The 24,103-nt window shown below is 38.1% G+C and overlaps 1 protein-coding gene across 3 annotated transcripts in view; it reads right to left on the bottom strand.

Annotated features, from left to right (window-relative positions):
* Positions 1-24,103, bottom strand: part of Hectd1 (HECT domain E3 ubiquitin protein ligase 1) — a 117,865-nt gene that overhangs the window by 28,701 nt on the left and 65,061 nt on the right. Inside the window, exons 18-28 of one of the 3 annotated variants that reach the window (XM_042677401.1) lie at positions 22,848-22,942; positions 19,689-19,794; positions 17,701-17,835; positions 15,292-15,431; positions 14,522-14,845; positions 12,465-12,631; positions 12,199-12,375; positions 5,925-6,761; positions 5,104-5,325; positions 2,461-2,594; positions 202-324 (exon numbers count right to left, since the gene is read on the bottom strand). In XM_042677401.1, coding sequence (XP_042533335.1) covers positions 202-324; positions 2,461-2,594; positions 5,104-5,325; positions 5,925-6,761; positions 12,199-12,375; positions 12,465-12,631; positions 14,522-14,845; positions 15,292-15,431; positions 17,701-17,835; positions 19,689-19,794; positions 22,848-22,942 — 2,460 coding nt within the window. The remainder of the gene's footprint in view (positions 1-201; positions 325-2,460; positions 2,595-5,103; positions 5,326-5,924; positions 6,762-12,198; positions 12,376-12,464; positions 12,632-14,521; positions 14,846-15,291; positions 15,432-17,700; positions 17,836-19,688; positions 19,795-22,847; positions 22,943-24,103) is intronic. The other 2 variants (XM_042677402.1, XM_042677403.1) reach the window with 2 other exon arrangements.

Here is a 24,103-nt window from a genome sequence, read left to right as displayed (position 1 = left end):
TGTAGCTCAAGTGGTAGAGCGCTAGCCTTTGAGCTGAAGAGCTGAGGGACAGCTCTCAGGCCCAGAGTTCAAGCCCCACGACCGACCAAAAAAAAAAAATTGTTTTGGCAGTTCTTTCCTCTTAGCCTCTCCTACCTTCTGCACATTTTCTAGGCATTTACACATTTCGGTTGATGTAGGGAAGGTACACATGATAAATACCTGCTCCCCAATAGGTCGGCTCCCTGCTCCAGGAGGGACCTGTGGTAGTTGGGAGGTGACAGCATGATGTGTTACATCAGAGCGAGAGCCAGCTCGACGTTGCAGGGATGGACGTCTCAGAATCTTTAACAAAAAAATGCCAAGAGACACATCTAATTTATTTGATCCATTAGTATCTCCACCATTTGGCTTACCAAACAAAAAGTCTTTATCTTCATTAGTCATTTTCAGAAAAGTTATGAATTGAATGTGTTTTGTACTATTCTTCAAAGGAAATACACTAGTATGTTTTTATTTCATTTTGTTTTTAGCAGTCCTAGGACTGCACCGAGCACCACAAATGCCAGAACAGGCTCTACCACTGAGATCTCAGTCCTTTTAATGTGTTTTCTAAGTAATATATATTAAAATGACTTATGATTGAAATTCAACAGTTTTTTGATACTTAATAATAAAGATAAAATGTAAATAGATAAGTAAATACAATAAAAAAAATTAGGAAGTCAGGTGCAGTGGCTTTAAGTCTATAAAGATAAATACTTAGGAGGCAGAGATCGGGAGGATTGCAGTTTGAGCCAGTCTGGGAATAAAAAGTTCATGAGACTCCACCTCAGTCAATAGCTGGGCACAGTGGTACCATCTATCATCTCTGCAACAAATGGAAGCACATAGGAAGATCACAGTATACACCAGCTCAGGCATAAAGCAAGATTTTATCTTGAAAAATGATAAAGGCTAAAAGGGACTGGTGGGAGTGGCTCAAGTAGTAGAGCAGCAGCTCAGCAAGCATAAGACCCTGAGTTCAAATCCTATCACTATCAATACACAAACAACTAAAAGATATATGAAGATGGAACTTACAGTACAGTAGACAATTACACTGGCTAACTATTCAGAGTTCTGAATCATACTGCCTAGATTTGAATTTCTGCTTTTCTTCTTAACCCTGATAATATAAACAAATTACTTTTCTATGCCTCTACTTCATTCTTCCATGTTAAGCCTAGTGAGAAAATACATAGTTTCTGCTTACAAAACACTAAGTACTAAAAAATGGTTTACTGTTTAGAAATCATAAAAATTGTATTTTTATATTAGTACAGTTGCCCATAATAAATGTTCAAACCTATGAAAATAAAAACACGTAACTCTAACACTAACCAACAAGGTTAACAAAATGAATACTAGGAAGCTGAAACATGTTTTGTTAGGAGGAGAACTGAGGGAAAGGGTGTAGATAAATGAAGCGAGAGGGCTGGGAAGGTGGCTCAGCGGTAGAATGCTTGCGTTGCATGCATGAGGCCCTGGGTTCGATTCCTCAGCACCACATAAGCAAAAAGAAAAAAGCCGGAAGTGGCGTTGTGGCTCAAGAGGTAGAGCGCTAGCCTTGAGCTGAAGAGCTGAGGGACAGCGCCCAGGCCCAGAGTTCAGGCCTCATGACCAGACCCCCCCCCCCAAAAAAAAAGATACATTAGAACAATGCACATCTCCCCCAATTTTATTAATGCACATTAATTGTACAAGGGAATTTCAGAGTAATATTTTCATAGACACAAAATGTGCTCTTTGAACAAGTTTACCACCTCTATCACTGCCCTCAACCCCTTCCCCCTCCTCTTCCTCCTTCCACCATTTTCAAATAGTGTTTAATGGGTTTCATTATGCTATTTTCATTCAGATATACGTATGTTCACCCTGCAATATCCTCCTTTCTAATTCTTCCTCCAACTAATTCCACCTAGATATACCCTTTTATGCTAATGTCCTATTGTTATTGCCACCATCATCAACATTACCACTGTGGCTCAAGTGGTAGAGTGGTAGCCTTGAGCTGAAGAGCTGAGGGACAGCACCCAGGCCCAGAGTTCAGGCCCCATGACCCGACACACACACAAAAAAAAAAGAAGTGAGAAAAGGTGGGTAAACACAGTCATTATATTCAATACATATTTGAAAATGGAATTGGTAACTTGAGGGTATGGGAGAGTGGAAGAATAATGGTAGGAGTGCTACTGGTCAAGATGAATTATACTTATAAGCCGATTTGCTGAATTAAAATCACTGTGTATAACTATTTAAAGGCAATTTAAAACAACTGAAATTACAGTATTGTTAAAATAGAGGCTCAGATTAAAAGATTTTTTTCCTTAAACTAATCAAAGTTTTTATACTGGTGCTCTATCGCTGAGTTATACCCTCAGCCCCTCTCTTAATTATTAACCACATATCTTAGTGAAGAGAATGGAGGATTCTCTCTACCATAACCTCCTCGTATTCTTGGTCCTCTTGATTGTCATCTTCATTCTCATCATCTTCTTCATCAGGCTCAGGTAAATCCTCATCATCATCGAGTTCAGCTAACAGAGTACTAGCACGGCAGCTATCAAGAAAATCTAAGAAAAATGCAAACCTTATTGTCATATAGGATTGGCACCTGACTTCACAGCCACTTGAAATGTTGTAGAATCCTATCTCAAATATCTGAAAGCATTTTCAAAATGTAATGAGTAAAAAAGAGCTGGCTGAAAGATATTATCATTTTGTTGTTGAAAACAAAAACATGTGGTTCATGCCTATACTCCTAGCTACTTAGCAGGCTGAGATGAGGATCTCAGCTCAAAGTCAACCCAGAAAGAAAAATCTGAAACTCTTATCTTCAATTAACTAGCAAAAAGCCAGAAGTAAACTGGGTGCCAGTGGCTCACACCTGTAATTCTAGCTACTCAGGACGCTGAGATCTGAGGATCATGGTTTGAAGCCAATCCGAACAAGAAAGCCCATGAGACTCTTATCGCCAATAACTATTCAGAAAAAGCTGGAAGTGGCGCTGTGACTCAAGTAGTAGAGCAGAAGAAGTTCAGGGCACCCAGGCCCTGAGTTCAAGCCCCCCAAAAAAGGCCAGAAGTGGAGCTATAGCTCAAATGATAGTGTCAGCCTCAACAAAACAACTAAGCAAGAAAAAAACAAAAAAAAACAACTACTAAGCAAGAGCACAAGGCTCACAGTTTAAGCCCAGTCTACCTGCACACAGATATACACACAGATAGCACAACATGGAAATAGATGTATTTATTAATCATATTTAGAAGGTAGGCATTAAGATGATTTTAATTTTTTTCTACATCTACAAAACTTTCTTAGTAATATTTAATAAATCTAAAAAATCCATATAGATACGGATAGCTGATTCAGGAGTGTAAGAACCAAAGATCAAGGTTTGAAGCCAGCCATGGTAAAAAAAAAAAAAAACCACATATGATTCCATCTTCAAAATAACAAGGAATGTGAGGCATGGCTCACATAGCAGAGTGCCATTAGTAAGCAAACCAAGAAGGCACAGAGCTCCCAGTTTAAGGTCCATTACCAGCAAAAAAGAAAAGAAAAAAAAAAAGGAAAAACTCCTATGTTATCTAGTTATGTAACAGTTTTCACAAGACTTTGATAACAATGTGTAAGCAATGAAGGTTTCGAATATCCTTGTAATTATGATAATTAACTAAAATTTCATTACTACTGGGTGTAATAGTATACTCCTGTAATTTCAACACTTGAGAGACTGATGCAAGAAGATTATGAGCTCTAGGAAAGCCTAGGATACATAATGAGACCCTGTCTCAAAACAAAAAAACAAAACAAAAAAAAATAAATAAATAAAAGGCCAGGAACAGATGGCTCATACCTATTAAGCCTACTGACTCAGGAAGGTGCAATTTGAGGATGAAGATTCAAAGCCAGCCCAAGCAGACAAATTTGAGAGATTCTTTTTTTTTTTTTTTTGGGTCCGGTTGTGGGGCCTGAACTCTGGGTCTGGGCGCTGTCCCTCAGCTCTTCAGCTCAAGGCTAGCGCTCTACCACTTGAGCCATAGTGCCACTTCCGGCTTTTTTCTTTTTGCTTATGTGGTGCTGGGGAATCAAACCCAAGGCCTCAGGCATGCAAGGCAAGTGCTCTATCACTGAGCCACCTTCCCAGCCCAAATTTGAGAGATTCTTACAATCAGTTAAAAAAAAAAAAGTCAAGAAATGGAAGTGTGGCTCAAGTAGCAGAATGACAGCCTTGAAGAATAAAACAAAAACTAAGCAAAAGGAAGTCACACTATCAGATCAAAAAAAGGGGAAGCCGGTTGCCAGTGGCTCACGCCTGTAATCCTAGCTACTCAGGAGGCTGAGATCTGAGGATCGCGGTTCAAAGCCAACCCAGGCAGGAAAGTCTGTGAGACTCTTATCTCCAATTAACCACTAGAAAACCGGAAATGGTGCTGTAGCTCAAGTGATGGAGTGCTTGTCTTGAGCTGAAGAGCTGAGGGACAGCGCCCAGGCCCAGGGTTCAAGCCCTACAACCGACCAAAAAAAAAGGGGGAGGAGGGGAAATGGTAGGGATGTAGTTCACTGGTGAGAGTATTTGCCTAGCAATGAACAAGTTTGATCTCAGCAGTACAAATCCACTAATGACATTAGGCAAAAAAAGATGACACCTGAAAGTTGTCAATGTCTACTTTATCACTAGGTAACTTTAAGTATTACATCACTGAGACTTACAAATATCATATTTGTAAGAGAAATAATTTTTTTGTGTGTGGATGTACGCGCAAGTACTAAGGCTTGAATTCCTTAGCATAGAAAGGCTGATGCTCTACCACTTGAGCCATACCTCCACTTCTGGCTTTTTGCTGAGATAAGAATCTCATATATTTTTCTGCCAGAGCTGGTTTCAAACTGTGTTCCTCAGATTTTAGCATCCTGAGTAACTAGGATTATAGGTATAAACTACTAGTAGCCAACTAAGAAATAATTCTTTTTAACCAAAAGTCTACAGGAACCCAAAGTCTACAGTAACCCAAGAGAAAAACATAATAAAGGCATCATTACGTAAATATCTAAAAATTACTTTAAGCTGCAACTTACCATATAAGGAATATTCTGCTTCCTGACCGGTGTCACTCTCACTGGAGGTTGATGTGAGGCTGGTGGTTAAAGTATTACTTAACGACTGACCCACTGATAAAACTGTTGTTGCAGTAGCTACATTGCTGCTGCTAGTAACACTGGATGTTGACATGGTCACTGTTGATGTAGTACCAGGTGTGGTCAAATTAGGGAAACTTTGAGCACCCATAAGAGGAGAAGCTAAAGATAAAAGTGAAGCAAGTCAGTATAAATAACATTGCAAAAACCTCAGAAAAACAAATATATTTATTGCCAAAAGAAGTAATAAAGCGCACTAATAATGAAAAAGTTGAAAAACAACTTTGGGAACCCATCTGAAATCCAACTAAAAATTTTTGTTTTAAATAGCAAAATATTTTCAAAATATTAAGCATAGCTTCTTAAAAAGCAAACTTTCAATAGAAGTAATTCCTAATGTATTTTCCAAGGAAATTACTTTGACCCATGAGAAATAAAAATTAAATAACTAAAACCCATCCAGGGACTAACCATAAGCTCTACAAGGATAATAATGTCATGTATTTCTGTGAAAAACATAAGTGATATTGTTTTCTATCCTTTTAGAACAAGAGACTTTCCTACAGCTGATCTGAATTCTTAGAATGCTTCTGTAGACTATAACTTCCAATTCCTGAAGTACTAAATCTGCTAAAGTTTTATCTTACATGGTTAACAGTCTAGTTAAATACTTGAACCAGAACACACTGAACAAGAGACCCTACATATTGCATCCCTCAAAGTAGAAAAAGCATTGGGTCCCATAAGGAAAGCTCACTTACTTGCTGTGCTCATCACATTCCTCCCCAAAGTATTAGTGTTGTTATCACTGCTGCTTCGGCTTAGATTCATGTTGTTCGTGGCATTAGTCCGTGCTATGTTTGCCACTCTCCTTACAAAACTCTCCAAGCTAGATGTTTCTCTTGAGGACAGGTTAGGTACACTTGCACTAGAGCTCATGGGGGCCCCAGCAGCCAACAAAGAACTCACTGACAGTCTGTTACTTGCTGAAGAGCTAAGGGGTCGTTGTGAAGCTGCTTCTTTATTAGTTAATTCAGATACTGAACTAACGTCAGGAGAACTAACACTAACAATTCCCATGGATATTGCACTAGACTCCCCAGGAGTACGAACAGAACTATCAGGGCCTAACTTCCTTTCAACATTTTCACTTCCCGTTTCCGCTGTTAAGGTGCTGGTGCTTGCACTGGAAGATGACCCTACTTCTGTTTGAGGGACGTTTTCAGCAGATGAAAGAACAACAATTGGTTCATGGACATCAGCTCCTGAAACTATACTGTGTTCCATTACAATTTCTGATCTCCGTTCCGTTTTGGTCGAACCCAAGCTGATGTCGCTGCTACTGGCCACGCTACACACAGAACTGCTGCTTCCTTTTCTACTTGAGGAGCCTGCAGCAGCAGATGTCTTGTCAGGACAGTTGTTTTTCACCAAGCTGCTCCATGATTGCGTTGTGCCTGAAACAGTGGATGAAACAGGTTTGGGTGATGCCACTGTATCAGGGTCGTACCCTGGTGCAAGCTTGAGGTCAAATTTTCCTTCTGCGCCCATACGGTAAGAGTTTGAGCCACCAGCATCCCAGGTGACATCAATCCAGCCTGGAAAGGGACAGGAGTTTGTGAGACCCAGCAGAAAGCAGATAGGAGCGTGTTAGACAGTAGCTCCACAATATGGGATCAGCTTTTCATCTGTGCTGTATTTCTCTGAATTTCTATAGTAATTTAATTTTTGCCAACCAAAATAAAGTTTGGACTGATCAGTGTGAAATATTGAACCTATATGGCTATTCTTGCTATCTTATGCTCTGTGTTATTTAACTCTCACATACATGAAAAAAATATTTGAATTGTACACAACATTTCTGGAAAACATCTAAAATTAAATCTCTCATTTATTTTATGTATTTCTGACCTGTTTACAACATTTAGAAATAATATAAGGATCAAATTTACATTTGTAATACTATATTTTAAGTGGACTTGTTTTTCTCTCTTTTTTTTTTCATAGTTAGGGATTCAACCTAAGTCTTTAAACATTACTAGACAACTTAACATGAAACTACATTCCCAGATCCTAAAAGAATGTTTTCAAAACTTAAAAATGCCTATTCAACTTCAACATGAAAACGAAAGTTTAAAAATTGCTAAAAAATAAAATTCCTCTAAAAATGTCAGATTAGAATGATTTCTAAGGTTGGACCTTAGAAACCCTCTAAATACAGATATTCATATATGACTTGTAGAAAGTCTAGGTTAGCTCAAATAAAATATTAAGTTAGCATTTCAGTTGTGTTCTCAAAGTTCAATGGTTATTTGATTTTCTTAAAATTAAGTGTAATAAATTTGGTTAAGGACAGAAAAAATGTAAACAAAAGGGGAAAAGCATGCAAAGTTCTTTTACTGGAACCTATATACTAAAGCTAATAACATGTAAAGAACTAATATGCATAATGACATTTAATCTATATTTATTTGTAATTAGAAAATTGTACTCTTTTTTAAAGAAAAAATAAAATTCCAAGAGCAAAAAAGAAACTGCCTATTAGAAAGTAAGTTAATAGAGACCTTCGTGTTATAAGCTATCTATTCCAGAACACAACACATTTAAAAAATTACTTATAAAGTATAACATGCTTTCATAAGCTGAAAAGTACTTTACTCACACATACACAGGTGTGAATTCTAGCATACACATGCACTGACATATCAAATCACACAGCCACCCATACACACAGTTCATATATGTTCAAGATGAAGCTCAGAGATAGGGGTATAATAGTGAATTACCTGCAGGGATTATCTGCATGTGAGTTCTTTCAAAGGAAAACTGACTGCCCCAAATCTATATTAAGTAGGTTAGATGTGATTTCAATTGCTTCAATTTATTCTGAATGCTGAAATAACCTCTGAAGAACCAACATTTTACTATCTCTTGTGCTACATAAAAAAGTCTGAAAAAAGGTAAGTTTCAAAACACATCCCAATCCCAAATAAAACTGAGTTCTACATAGCAATAACTGGCCCCAAAACATGCTGATAACTTATTTTAGAACACTTACCAAAATCTGTGCTTATATTTTTGTTTTACCAATAAAAGAGTTGTCCTTACCCACTTTTAACAAAGTCGCTTTTATATTTGTGCAACAGATGAATAAATGGATAGTTCTAGTACTACAGACTCTTCAGGAAGGAAACAGATATAACTGATATAACATGGAAAAAAATACTAAGAATATAAATTGCTTAAATAAGGCCTAAGATTGTCTTTAAACTGGTATTTCAAACCTGGTAGAAACAAGAAAGGGTAAATACAAAGTACAACTAAGTCTATAAATACAAAACTCTCAACTCCTCCTGTGTCCCTAAAACTGAAAGACTTTAGTAAAAAGCAGAGTTAGTAAAACAAAAACAAAACATAGGCATTATTGAAAATTGGTTGGCATAAATACTTTAAAGTTTAGAACATTCTCTAACATTCAATATTATGTAAAAACTTTTAGTTTGGGTTTTTTGTGCCAGTCCTAGGACTTGAAATCAGGGCCTGGATACTGTCTCTGAGCTTAAGGATAATGCTCTACCACCTGAGTCACAGCTCTACTTTTGGCTTTTTTGGGGGGTGGGAAGGGGTGGTTAACTGGAGGTAAGTCTCACAGAACTTTTCTCCCAGGCTAGCTGAAACCACATCCTCAGCTCTCAGCCTCCTGTGTATCTGGGATTACAGGCTTGAGCCATTGGCTCTTGGCTTCAATCTCCTCTTCTTTTTTTTTTTTTTTTTTTGGTCAGTCATGGGGCTTGAACTCTGTGCCTGGGCCGCTGTCCCTGAGCTCTTCAGCTCAAGGTGAGTGCTCTACCACTTGAGCCACAGGCTCTGGTGGTTAACTGGAGATAAGAGTCTCACAAACTTTCCTGCCTGGTATGGCTTTGAACCACGATCCTCAGATCTCCTCGTGAGCCACTGGCTGAATCTCTACATTTTTAAGATCAGTAAAAGCAGCCCTTTCCTGAATATAGATTCTGAAATTAAGATTCTATCCAGAGTAAAAATTAATTATATTCCTATATCCCTAACTAGCTTCCTCTTAAGTCACATATGTCAAAACAATTTCAGATAGACTATCAACTTATAAATATTGAGTAATACTCTAAATTTGCATTGAATAGTACTATTTTCATCTTAACCTTTACTAATGTTTATAATTTTTGTCCTATTATAAACCTGCTTGGAATTATCAATAATTTCAAGCAGAATTCAATGATACAGAAATACATTTAGTAATATAGTAAAGGAACATAAACCTAAAAAGCAGTAAAATCAGCTGGGTGCTAGTAGCTCATGCCTGTAATCCTAGCTACTCAGGAGGCTGAGATCTGAGGACTGTGGTTGAAAAGGCAGAAAGTCTGTGAGACTCTCATCTCCAATAAATTACTCAGAAAAGACTGGAAGTGGCACTGTGGCTCAAATAAGAGAGCTAGCCCTTAGCAGAAAGAGGCTCAGGGACAGTGCCCAAGTAAAATAAAAGGGTTTATTTAGATAACTGTTTATCACTTGAAATATAAATATATTGTGATAACATACAATTACCATAATTGTTAATTATTCTCTAAGCACTGTCCTTTTTATTATGAAACTTTGATAACTTGGTAAAAACTGAGATTATGACATGTTTCTTTTTTTAAAGCTAGGAAAAATTAGCTGGGTGCCAGTGGCTCATGCCTGTAATCCTAGCTACTCAGGAGGCTGAGATCTGAGGATTGCAGTTCAAAGCCAGCCTCGGTGGGAAAGTCCATGAGACTTTTTTTTTGTTTTTTTGGTCGGTTGTGGGGCTTGAACTGTGGGCCTGGGCACTGTCCCTCAGCCCTTCAGCTCAAAGATAGCACTCTACCACTTGAGCCACAGTACCACTTCTGGCCTTTTCTGCTTATGTGGTGCTGAGGAATCTAACCCAGGGCCTCATGCCTGCAAGGCAAGCACTCTACTGCTGAGCCACTTTCCCAGCCCCTCCGTGAGACTCTTATCTCCAATTAACTGCCAGAAAACTGAGAGTGACACTGTGGCTCAAGCGGTAGCGCACTCACGTTGAGCTCACGAGCTCAGGGACAGTGCCCAGGCCGAATTCAAGCCCTATGACTGACAAAAAAATAAAAAGCTAGGAAAAATGGACAGGCATAAAACCATTAAGGTTCAGGCAAATTACTTGCTAACAAATCAGTTTTTTAGTTATGATACAAATAACCATGATATCAGTAGCAATTAGTAAATTGCAGGGGTGAAGATGTTGTGATTCAAATAGCAGAATACTTGCTTAACAAATGCTAGACTGTTAGTTCAAACCTCATTAATGTAAAAAAAAAATGTGTTGAAGATGTTGTGATTTGAATAGCAGAATAACTGCTTAACAAATGCCACTGTTAGTTCAAACCTCATTAATGCTAAAAAAAAGTTTTGAAAATTAAATGGGTAATAAGGACTTTGCTAAAATTTATATTGTATCAAAAGTTAAAAACTTGATTTTTAAGTCTCTCCCTTAAAGCTGGTAGATAAAAATAATGAAATATTCATAATCTACTAAAAGATAAAGAAGCCATATTTGATATTCCATGCTTTAATAAAAAAATAAGTATAAACAATCCTTTTCCTTAAGAATGCCTTTAACATACAGTAAAAAATACCTTTAGTATGCAGTAAAAGTAACAAGACAAAATAAAATTAAAATCTTAGCACTCAGGAAGCTGAGGCAGGATCATTAGTTCAAGACAAGCTTGGGCATAATCAGTTAGAACCTGTCCACCTCCCCCCACCTGATAAAAAAAAAAGAAGTAGGGGGGTTAGGAGCACAGTTCAATTGCTGTTAGTATGCAAGCCTAGCAAGTCTAAGGAGTTCAAATAACAGTACTACCAAATACATCTTAAAAAAAAATGCTTGCTGGTGGACACCTGTAATCTTCACAGATAAAGATCATAGAGGCAAGAGGATCACAAATTTAACTGTACCCCAGGCAAAATTTTGAGACTATCTCAAAAACAAAATAAAAATAAAAGAACAGGGGCTGGGAAGTGGCTCAGTGGTAGAGTGCTTGCCTTGCATGCATGAGGCCCTGGATTTGATTCCTCAGCACCACATAAGCAAAAAGAAAAAAGTCGGAAGTGGTGCTGTGGTTCAAGTGGTAGAGTGTTATCCTTGAGCTGAAGAACTGAGGGACAGCACCCAGGCCCAGAGTTCAGGCCCCAGGACCGGATCCAAAAAGAATAAATAAAAAAAAAATGAAAAATAAAAGGATAGGCACAGCATTTGCCAAACATATAACAAGCAATGATACTATCTCTGCCCAGTAACAGGAGAAAATGTCTCAAAGACACAGGGCTAACCCTTTAAAATATTATTGCTTCTAGAAGAAAAAAAAAAAAAAAAAGAATCAAGCTAGGTACCAGTGGCTCACGCCTGCAATCCTGGCTACTCAGGAGGCTGAGATCTGAGCATTGTGGTTGGAAGCTAGCTAAGGCAGGGAAGTCTTTGAGCTTCCAATTAAACACAGAAAAAGCAGGAAGTGGCATTATGGCTCAAGTGGGAGAGTGCTAGCTTTGAGCAAAAAGGAGCTCAGGGACAGAGCCCAAGCCCCCAAGCCTAGAGCTGGAGCTCCATAACAAACCAACAAGTAAAGAAAGAAAAATAAAGAATTAAGGGCTGGGAAGGTGGCTCAGTGGTAGAGTGCTTTGCTTGCATGCATAAGAGCCTGGGTTCAATTCCCCAACACCACATAAGCAGAAAAAGCTAGAAGTGGGGCTGTGGCTCAAGTGGTAGAGCACTAGCCTTGAGCTAAAGAGCTCAGGGACAGAGCCCAGGCCCAGAGTTCAGGCCCATAATTGACAAAAAATAAATAAATAAATAAAAGTCTCTAATTTCTAAGGTTTTTTTCTCCCCTTCAGCCTAATATAAAACCACTAACAATTCTTACATACAGTCCTGAGATATTTATATAAGAAAAACCCATTTAAGTATTTGGCGTCCAACAGTACAAGTGCTAAGTACCTACTCACCATTATGTAATTCTCCTGTGACAGTGCCTTCTCCTTGAGGGCTGCCATCTTGATCTCGCCATTTCCAATCAAGGCCTCTGATAACACGTGCACCTGGAACCATGTATTTCAGAACTTGTGAGCGTACTAAACGTCTCTGTCTTCTAAGATTAGCTTCTGCCTCCTTAGCTGCTTTCCCTGTAACAGAGCAATATAAACCAAATCATGTGTTAAAATAAAATATAATTGTTTTCGTAAGTTGGAAAGTGGCCATATCCTCTCTTTACCTAGTTGATCTTCACATACTCCATTCACAGTGCCATAAAGTTCAAATCCAGATAGTGAGAGGTAGTGTGTTTGACCACTAGCATTCTTCCCCATCTGTTTAATTCTCACATGTCGCCACCCTTGCTTTTCATCCTTTGGTGGATCAAGAGGCCAGGTTGCAGTTGATCTATACATGTAATTAAGAAAAAAATAATGCTTTCAAATACAGGATGAAAAGGTTTTCAAAGCAGGACACATTACTTATATAAAAGAACTTTAGGAAAACGTTCCATATGCACTCAGTAATTTAAAGATCAAGAAACAAATGGGGAAAAAAAAGTGAAGGCAACAAATAAAATGAAATGTTTAAGTATGCATTTGATTACATTAAATGACTCAAGATTAATACTGAAAGTCAGTTTGCAAATAAAACATACTTTAATGATGAAATTTTTAAAAAACTCATGAGAAGTATTAAATGATATATTAAAATTTTTAAATTTTAAAGCTTAAAAACCTTGAGGACACCTTGATGCCAGTGGTTCATGCTTATAAGCCTAGCTACTCAGGAAGCTGTATCATGGAGAAATGAGGCCTTAAGCCAGCCAGGCGATTCCATCATTAACATAACTAAAAGCAGAAGAGAAGCATGGCCTAATAAGTGTTATACCACCAGCCACACAAGTCAAACAAGTGTGAGGTCCTGAGTTCAAATCTAATACTGCCAAAGATGTAAAGCTATAGAATATTGCCTAATAATCTTAATGATAGAAAGTTCTTGGAGTCCTTGCCTAGCACGCATGAAGCCCTGGATCCAATTCCTCAGTACCACATAAACAGAAAAAGCTGAAGTGGTGCTGTGGCACAAGTGGTAGAGCACTAGCCCTGAGCATGAAGAGGCTCAGGGACAGAGCCCAGCCCTGAGTGCTAACCCTGGCCCTGCAAAAGAGGGGGAAAAAAAAGAAAAAAAAAGAGTTCTTTTCATAATTTAATTGTATAATCTGTCCTTGAAATATGCCATAATGAGTTCTCAGCTAAAGTAAAATGGGCTAGATACATGACTCAAGTGGTAGGTAGAGTGTTTGCCTAGCAAGCCTGTGGCTCACACCTATAATCCTATCATTCAGGAGGTATGATCTGAAGTCAGTCCAAGCAGGTCTCCAATAAACCACCTAATAAAAAGCTGGAAGTGGAACAATGGGTGAAGCGGTAGAGCACTAGCCTTGAGCAAAAAAGGTCAGAGACAGTACCCAGGACAACAAAAAAGGCCATTTTGTACACTTAAAACTTGAAATAAGCCAGCGCTGATGGCTCATGCCTACAATCCTAGTTACTTAGGAGGCTGAGATATGAGGATCAAGGTTCAAAGCCAGCCTGGGCATTTCAGAAAGTCCATGAGACACTTACCTCCAATTAACCACCTGAAGTGGGCCTATGGCTCAATGGTAGAGTGCTGGCCTTGAGTTGAAGAGCTCAGGGACAACACCCAGGCCAAGAGTTCAAGCCCCACAACAAAAAAAACAAAACATGAAATAATATTAATATGTTAATAACATTATTATTACTGAGCTGGGATATAGCTCAGTAGTAATATGGTTATCTGGCATGTGTAAGGCAGAGGAAGCATGTAATTTGATTCCAAGCAAAACAAGAGTGCATGTAGATACGTATGTATGTGTGTGTGTGTATGCATGCATGTGTGGTCAATATGTAGAATTTTCCAAGTGATATATAAAAAATTTTAAGTTAGAAATAATGTCACTAAGAATAGCTATTATCGATCTGTCAAATACTCATTATCTGTGACTAGATGGAGAACTATAAAGAGCTAATTTCATATTTTACTTCTCATTTGTGTACTATCCATACACATATAGTCCTAAAACAAATATGCTCAACTTTCTGCAAATATTTAACTGTTTGACAAAATTTCATAGTTAGTATTTCTGGATTTTAGTGCTTAAACTACAGAGAAAATAAATTCACTTTAGAAAGAATATGGATGTTACAGTATTTCTTAAAGAAGAGATAAACCTTTTACTGAGTTTCCCAATTTTGCAAAGACACCACAACTAACCCTGGTTCATTGAGACTGCAGTCATCAACATGGGTATACAAAGAAGTCCAGTTCTGTCCATCTTTGGATACCTGGAAAACCCAATTTCTCAGTGCAGATCTTCCATAACCACGAGCATGGCGAAGTGTATATGCTGATGGTATCACCCAGAGACCCAGATCTATAGCAAACCAGGCATTCTTATCATCATTGCTATGACAATTTAAAGCTGAATTATCACGACTTAGTATATCTTCCAATCGACCATATGGTAAATTTCTTCCTTCTGATGATGTTACTACTACAAGTCCATAGGCAGCAGGATTAACCCATTCATACGCAGTTCTGCACAAAAATAAGAAAAATAGAAAATTTGAACAATGTTAAAGCAATACCAATAATTCATATTAGTTATATTACTATGGCTGGGAAAGTGACTTAGTGGTAGAGTGCTTGCCTAGCATCCATGAAGCCCTGGGTTTGATTCCTTAATACCACATAAACAGAAAAGGCCAGAAGTGGTGCTGTGTATCAAATGGTATAGTGCTAGCCTTGAGCAAAAGAAGTTCAGGGACAGTGCCCAGGTTCTGAGTTCAAGCCTCAGGACTGGCAAAAAAATAAATAAATTATATTACTGTAAGTAAAATTCTACAGTTAACAACTTAAGGCATTGTTCTATTAAAAAATTTAATTTTATGAAATTCCTTAAACTACCTAAGAGCAGCTAATAATTTTATTACTACCTAGAATTAATTTTCAGGTGAATAATGTCACCTAACAGAAAGACTTACTTTGCATTTGTCCCAATCCAGTAAATGATTCCATTTTCATCAAAATCATGCTGGTGTCTAAATATGAAATTTTGGCCTTCTCTGAGTTTTCGAACAAAAACAAATGAAGATCGGTCAAAATCATACCACTGTTTTGCTACCTAAACCAAAGAAAACATACAAGACAGTCTTTTTAATAATGTTATTTTAAAAGCATTTAACACCATTTTTCTCATTTCTTAAGGTCAATTATTATTAGAACTGTTCATTAAAAATATTTGAAAACCAGGAACTGGTGCCTCTTGCCTGTAATCCCATCTACTTAGGAGGCTAAGATCTGAGGATCATGGTTTAAACACAAATGAAAGTCAATGAAACTCTTAGCTGCAATTAACCACCAAAAAGCTGAAAGTGAAAAGCTGTGGCTCAAGTGGTAGAATGCTAGCTTTAAGGAAAAGAGCTCAGAAACAATGCAAGCCCTGAGCTCAAGACCCAGAAGCAGCACAAAAAAGCAAAACAAAAAAATTAAAATAAAAAAAAAGATCCTCTTCCATTTAAAAAAAAAAATCCCTGTACCAAACAACAACAGATTAAAGCTGTTAACTGTTAAATCTGCCTATTAAATTAAAAAAAAACTTTAAATAAAAATAAACTATCTGCCAGGGACTGTTGGCTCATACTTGTAATTCTAGCTAGGCAAGAGACTGAGACCTGAAGATTCAGGTTTGAACTCATCCTATGCAGTCCTTGAGACTTGATTTCCAATTAACCAGCAAAAAGCAGGACTGGAAGTATAGCTAAAGTAGTAGAGTGCCATCAGCAAAACAGCAGGGAAGGTAAGGCCCTAAAGATGCATAAATTACTCCTTTAATTATTCCTTTATTATTTTAAATGATATAAGTAGTTACAATAAATACAAGGCATTGGTGGCTCATGCCTGTAATCCTGGCTACTCAGGAGGCTAAGATCTGAGAATTGTGGTTCAAAGCCAGCCTAGTATGTAAGGCCATGAAATTCTTATCTCCAATATACCACCAGAAAACCAGAAGTGGCACTGTGCCTCAATCAGCGGAGTGCTAGCCTTAAGCTCAAAGAGCTGAGGGAGCCGGGCGCTGGTGGCTCACGCCTGTAATCCTAGCTACTCAGGAGGCTGAGATCTGAGGATCTCGGTTCAAAGCCAGCCCAGGCAAGAACGTCTGTGAAACTCTTATCTCCAATAAACCACCAGAAAACCGGAAGTGGTGCTGTAGCTCAAGTGATAGAGTGCTCGCCTTGAGCTGAAGAGCTGAGGGAAAGTGCTCACGCCCAGAGTTCAAGCCCCATGACCGACAAAAAAAAAAAAAGCTGAGACAGCACTCAGCTCAAGTTCAAGCCCCATAACCAAAAAAAAAAAAAAAGAGCTGAGGGACAGCACTCAGCTCAAGTTCAAGCCCCATGACCCCCCCCCGAAAAAAAAGATATTTAGATTATGTAACATTGTTTTACAAAATATATACAAATATATTCCCAACAGTGGATTTATTGGGCCAAGCGTCACTGGCCCAAACCCTGTAATCATAATTCAGAAGGCTGGGATCCAAAGAATTGAGGTTCAAAGTCGGTCCAAACAAAAATGTTGATGAGACTCCACCTTCAAACTAACCAGCGAAAGGACACACTGGTGATGTGGCTCAACTGGTAGAAAGCCAACCAAGAAGGTTCAAGCCCCAATTTCAAATCTAATACCTAGCCAGGTGCCAATGGCTCATGCCTATAAGCCAATGGCTCACGCCTATAATCCTAGCTACTCAGGAGGCTTAGATCTGAGGAATGCACTTTGAAGCGAACCTATGCAGAAACGTCCATGAGACTTATATTGAGTTAACCAGCAAAAACTCTAGGGGCGAGGATCAAGTGGCAGAGCACCAGCCTTAAACAAGAAAATCAAGAAAGAGATGGGTGCTGGTGGCTTATGTCTGTAATCCTAACTACTCAGGAAGCTGAAATCTGATGATCATAGTTCGAAAGCCAGCCTGGACAGGAAAGTTCCTAAAATTCTTACATATATTTAACTACCCCCCAAAAATCAGCAGTATAGAGCTGTGGCTTAAGTGGTAGAGCACTAGCTTTGAGTAGAAAAACTCAGGGATAGCACCCAGGACCTGAGTTCAAGACTGGAACAAAAAGAAAAAAAAAGGGAAAAAAAAAGAAAGCCAAGAACCAGAGGTCCAGAGTTCAAGCCCTAGCACTACTGCATACATGCAGAAGGTGTGGTTGAAAGTGATGAAATGTCAGCCTACCAATTGTAAGACACCAAGTTCAAATCCCAGTAATACCAAAAAAAAAAAAAAAATAGCAAACAAACACAAATAGTGGTAGAGAAAAACATTAATGGGCCAAAAAGGAGTAAGTATAAATAATACACTATGCCCTTGCCAGACAGAAACCCACCATCTTCAAGAGATACTGTTCTAGAGATTCAACAGTAGCTAATGGTTCCATCTTCAACATTCTGCCAGTCCGATCAATCAGTGCAGTTTCACCAGGTGCACGTTCCAAACGAAAACGCAATCTCCTTGTAAGTATCTGCATGAAAATGATAATCTTTATAAAATACATTTCCTTTTTTTGAGAAGTGTAAAAATGATACACATGAAATAACCACAACAACTGAGATTTATGAAGCATAACCATAATGGGATAAGCAATCATATGTGTCTGTGTGTGTGTGTGTGTATATATAATATATATATACCCTTCTCTGGTCATGGGCTTGAACTCAAGGCCTAGGTGCTATCCCTGAGCTTTTTAAAAAGCTCAAGACTAGCTAGCACTGTATCACTTTGAGCCACAGTGCCACTTCCAGTTTTCTGGTGGTTAATTGGAGGTAAGAGTCTCATGGACTATCCTGCCTGTGCCGCTTCGAACTGCAATCCTCAGATCTCAGCATCCTGAGAAGCTAGGATTACAGGTATGAGCCACCAGTACAGACAGACAGACAGACAGACACACACACACACACACATACACATATGTATGCATATAGGTTCACTATCAGAAGTAAAGCTGTGGCCCAAGGGCAATAGGTCTGAGGAAAAACACTCAAGGACAGCACCTGAAAAGGTCCACTGAATAAATGATAAAGCCTACCACCAAAAACAAGGGCTGCAGGTATGGCTTAAGTAGTATGGTGGACATGTTAAATGTGAGGACCTGAGTTCAAACCCCAGTGACGTACACGTACACACACACACACAGGCACACACGCACACACACACACAGGCACACAGGCACACACACACACACAGGCACACACGCACGCACACACACACACACACGCTGAAGTTTCTAAGTAACTTCAAATATATGTAACTTAAATAAAGGTATTACTATAACACTAACAGAAATGTTGTATCTTGAATTTTTTACTCATAATTTTTCAGGAAAAGTTTTTAAAAAGTCAGTTAATTTAAAATAGCTTAAAGTCAGATTATTGGATCTATAATCAGTTTTTTTAAATATAAAATTTCTTACTTCAGTACATTTTAGTGAGCAACAAAAACAAAATGTCACTTCAGTAAGCTTCATTTCTATATAAATCTTACATACAGATCTAGTCCCTATACAAGCATACTTAAATATTTATGTGTCCTTTGATATCATTTTAGACTACAAAATGACCAGAGGGCAATTCCTGGTCTTTCTATTTGGGGATCTTGTATAATCTCCTTAAATAAAACATGCATAAAAAAGATGCTGGTGTTCCCAGGACCATATAAGCAAGAGAATTACCAGTCTCTTAGACTATTCTCCAACTCATGATCAAGCCAGGTGATGGTCAGGTTTATAATCCCAGCTACTCAAGAGTCTAAGTTCTGAGGATCCTAGTTCAAAGCCAGACAGGGCAGGAAAGTCTTTGAGACTAATCTCCAATTAACTAAGAAAAAAAGCAGGAAGTAGAGTTGTGGTACAAGGGTAGAGTGCTAGCCTTGAGCAAAAAGCTTAGGGACAGTGCCCAGGTCCTGGGTTCAAACCCCAGAACTAGAATTAAAAAAAAAACAAAAAAACAAAAACTGGGCATCAGTGGTTTATGCCTATAATTCTAGCTACTCAGGAGGCTGAGCTCTAAGGATCACAGTTCAAAGCCAGCCCAGGCAGGAAAGACCATGAGACTCTTATCTCCAATTAATCACCAGAAAACTGGAAGTGGCATTGTGGCTCAAGTGGTAGAGCACTAGCCTTAAGCTGAAGAGCTGAGGGACAGCATGCAGGCCCAGAGTTCAAGCCCCACGACTGACCAAAAAAAAAAAAACACAGGCCTTGAGTTTAAGCCCCAGTACAGTACTAGCATCAGAAAAAAAGACTTTTTAAAAACAAGAAAAGCAAATCATTGTTCCTATGTGCATTCACTAATACTAGCTACCACTCTGCATAATTACCTGGAGGTTATATGTAGATCCTGGTGTATCGTATAAATGGAGAGGTAATCGTTCAATTGATTCTAGTACTGCTATTAACTTTCGAATTAACGCAACTGCTGGTCGACTGTGAAGAGAAAGTAACTGTTAACTTTGCATAATTACAAATAATGTTCATAGAGAACTGCAATAAACAACTTAACATAAGTGTTCTACTTTCTTCCAAAATGCAAAGAAACAATTTTGCCATAGACTAGTACTGAATAGTCAAAGATATTCATAACAGTTTACTTCACTTCGGAGTATTTTATTTTTATAATTTAAAATTAGCAATTACACTCAATGCAGATAAGCTTTAACATTTAAACAAGTTTATAATATTTGTTGCATAAAAAGAATATAAAGCAGGGCTGAGAAGGTGGCTCAGTGGTAGAACGCTTGCCTTGCATGCATGAGGCCCTGGGTTCAATTCCTCAGCACGACATAAGCAAAAAAAAAAAAAAAAAAAAAAGCCGGAAGTGGCGCTGTGGTTCAAGTGGTTGAGCTGAAGAGCTGAGGGACAGCACCCAGGCCCATAGTTCAGGCCCCATGACCAGACCTCCCCCCCCAAAAAAAAGAATATAAAGCAGCAAAGTTTTAACAAAGAAAATATTTGATAGTATATCAAAATGTAAATGCACATAGCATTTTTGGGGAAGTAACTGGAAAATTTTAAAACCTCTATAACACAATCATTCCACTTAAGGAAATTATGTAAAAAGATGTTTCCATAAAGACAAGTATATTTAAATACTATTAGTAATCACTTCCAAAGTGCCAAAATGTTTAATATATATAATTTCAATAAACTACTATCCACAAAGATATAATAGGTTAGGTGTGATCACATACTTCTAATCTCACTACTCATGAATCAGAGACTTACAGATAACAAATTCAAGTTTATCCCTCAGAAATCCTACCTCAGAGACAAAATTTATAAAAGGGCTGTGGATGTGGCTCAAGAAGTAGTACTACCAAAATAAGATAGACAAATAAATAGATACAGACAGACATTAAGTACTCATTAGAAATCAAGCTACTTGGATTTTACTTATAGAAAAATTTGAGCCAGGTGAAGTGCCTGGAGCCTCTAATCATAGCTATAGAGACTATGAGGACCAGGGTTTGAACACAGCCCAGGCAAAAAGTTTATAAGACCCATCTCAACCACTATCTGGATACAAGGGCATATATGTGTGATCCCAGTTATGTAGGAGGCTGAGATCAGATAGAGATTCCATGCCAGCATGGGCAGAGAAGTCCATGAGATTCCATCTCAATAGATAGAAGCTGGGATTAAAGAAAGATGACCCTGAGGAGCACCAGTACCTCATAACTGAAATTCTAATTACTCAAGATGTTAAGATCTGAGATGCTAAGATTTAAGCCAGCCTGGGCAGTAAAGTCCTTTAGACTCTAATCTCCAATTAACCACCCAAAAGTTGGAAGTAGAGCTGTGGCCCCATTGGTAGAATGCTAGCCTTGAGCACAAATGCTGAGGGACAGCACCTGTTATCAAACCCCAAGACTGGTACATGCATGCTCATGTGTGTATACATACAACAAGCAAGACACATTCATAAAAATAAGCAGAGCTAAAAGGGCTGGGAGCATGGCTCCCGAGTACTATCATAAAATTTATAGTACCTCCAATAAACTTTATAGCCTCAAAAAGTAGGCAAAATAGTATAATATACTAAGACCCAGCTTCAGCAATTCAATCCGAAAGGCTGGTCTATTATTTTTCTTGTTACTTTTTTTTTTTGGAGAGGGGGCAGGATAGCAGTAGGCTTCAAGTTTGGGCCTTGTACTTGCTAAAAAAGTGCTCTACCATATCAGCCAGACCCTCAGTCTTTCAAAATTTCATTTTGCAGTAGGCTCTTTTTGCTGCAGCTTGAACTACAATTCCATCTTCTTATTTAGCTAGAATAAAGGTATGCCACCATTTTTTACTGGCTGAGATGGGATCTTGCGAACTTTTCCACAAGTTGTCCTCAAACAGTGATCTTCCTGATCTCACTCTTCCAAATAGCAAGGATTACATTGTGAGCCACTGCCCTAGCATGTCAATCTATTTTTTCTCTATATATTTGTGCTGGTATTGGGACATGAACTGGCTCTGCTTTTGTGTTTCTGGCTGGGGTGCTACACTTGAGAAATACCAGCAGTCTAGCATTTTTTGCTGGTTAACATGACTCAACATGGAATGTTGAGTCCAACCACGATCCCCCAACGCTTACCCTCCTGAGTAGCTAAGATTACAAGTGTGAGCCACAAACACCTAGCTAGACAAATTCTTTGCAACAGTTACCCTTCTCCCCTATATTTTAAAGAAAATGATGCATATCATTTCATCCAGAATTAAAAACTAGTATCTTTATCACATAAAGTAGAATTAAAAATGATTACTTAATAGCTTCAAATTAAAGTTAGCCAGTGTTCACATTTTCAACTATATTGTGGCTTTCTGAAAGACTCACTAGCTCAAGCTGGCTTCAAACGCCCTACATAGCTCACTTTTTTTTTTTTTTTTGGTCGGTCGTGGGGCTTGAACTCTGGGCCTGGCCGCTGTCCCTCAGCTCTTCAGCTCAAGGCGAGCGCTCTACCACTTGAGCTACAGCGCCACTTCCAGTTTTCTGGTGGTTTATTGGAGATAGGAGTCTCCCGGTCTCTCCTGCCCGGGCTGGCTTTGAACCGCGATCCTCAGCTCTCAGCCTCCTGAGTAGCTAGGATTACAGGCGTGAGCCACCAGCGCCCGGCTCATAGCTCACTTTTGTCTTAAAGAAACAGGTGCTTAACAGTAAGGGATCAGCTATATTCATACCGAACATGTGGTTATTTAAACTGTTTTATTCTATCAGACTAAAAGAATTTTCAAAATGTTCCCTAATACATTTATGAGCTTTGAATAAAATAACTCTTATTTTAACTCATATAAAACAACTCAATAAAAATTAAGAGTTCCTTTCATGTGTATAAACAGTTATTTAAGGGAAATATGCAAACTGAAAATATTTCAAACATCAAATTTAATGAAATTTGGGATTTATGTTTTGACTTGGGTGCTGGGGATTGAACCAAGGGCCTTATATATGCTAATAAGCACATTAATATAATCTCCCAGGCCCTGGTTTTTACCTTTCATCATCTTCATTTTCACTAAAGGCTGTTTTGAAAACATTTATTCTTTCTACCAGTTGACTACAATCTTGCTTCATATCCAAATCCATGCTCTAAAAACAAAAAGTAGAAAGAACAAAGAAGTTTTTATGGATATTGGTTAAATTTATCAGAAATTCACGGAATAAAATATATTTACATCACTTTTCAAATCATTAATACAACTTGAGTAAAATCACGAATCAATCTGTCACAAAAATTCACTGTATGGTCAGCAGCCTGTAACTAGCATATAGGTTTTTCCTTTCTTCAATGTTACAAGGTAGTCAGCAAATACACTGCTAAGTCAGTGTTTTCCAAATATGCACAATGATTCCTTGTTACGTGAAAATGAATATTTCCCTTTTTATAGGATTTACTTCATTATGAGAAAAAAACCAAGAGCTCACAGATGTTATGAATATAAATTCACAACTAGGATTTTAGTAAATGGAATAAAGGTAAATGTAAACCTCTCAAATGAAAAGATTCATTGAAGTTAAAATAAACTTTAAGATTTTAAAGTTTATAATCACATATAAATATTAATATAAAAATTATAATGTCGTGTTGGGAAGGTGGCTCAGTGGTAGAGTGCTTGCCTTGCATGCCTGAGGCCCTGGGTTCAATTCCTCAGCACCACATAAGCAAAAAGAAAAAAGCCAGAAGTGGTGATGTGGCTCAAATGGTAGAACGCTAGCCTTGAGCTGAAGAGCTGAGGGACAGTTCCCAGGCCCAGAGTTCAGGCCCCACGACAGGACCCCCCTCCCCCAAAAAATTATAATGTCAAAAAACTGAAACATGAAAAAATCTTTTCTTCATTAACATACAAGAAAACTTTCTTTTTTTTTTTAAAACCAGTCCTGGGACTTGAAACTCAGTTGGATGCTGTCTCTGAGCTTTTTGCTCAAGGCTAGCACTTTACCACTTGAGTCATAGCTCCATTTCTAGCTTTTTGGTGATTAAAAAGATAAGAGTCTAATGGACTTTCCTGCCAAGGCTGGCTTTGAATCACAATCCTAGATCTCAGCCTCCTAATCTAGATGTGAGCCACCAGTGATGGCAGGAAAATTTTTAATAAATTAAAAGATATTCAAGGTAGATTAAAGATAGAAGGAAAAATAAGGTAATTAAACACCTGCCAAATATTCATATGAACTTCCTAAACTTTTTGTTGATAAATTTTATGCATACAATTTAGGTAGAAAACTATAAAATAAGGGTAATAGAATTAT

Source organism: Dipodomys spectabilis, unplaced genomic scaffold (assembly GCF_019054845.1).
Source record: "Dipodomys spectabilis isolate Male_0828 unplaced genomic scaffold, ASM1905484v1 ptg000038l, whole genome shotgun sequence".
In the NCBI taxonomy this organism is placed as follows: domain Eukaryota; kingdom Metazoa; phylum Chordata; class Mammalia; order Rodentia; family Heteromyidae; genus Dipodomys; species Dipodomys spectabilis.
The sequence above is the reverse complement of the archived record's forward strand: the minus strand, read 5'-3'. Positions and strand labels throughout refer to the sequence as shown.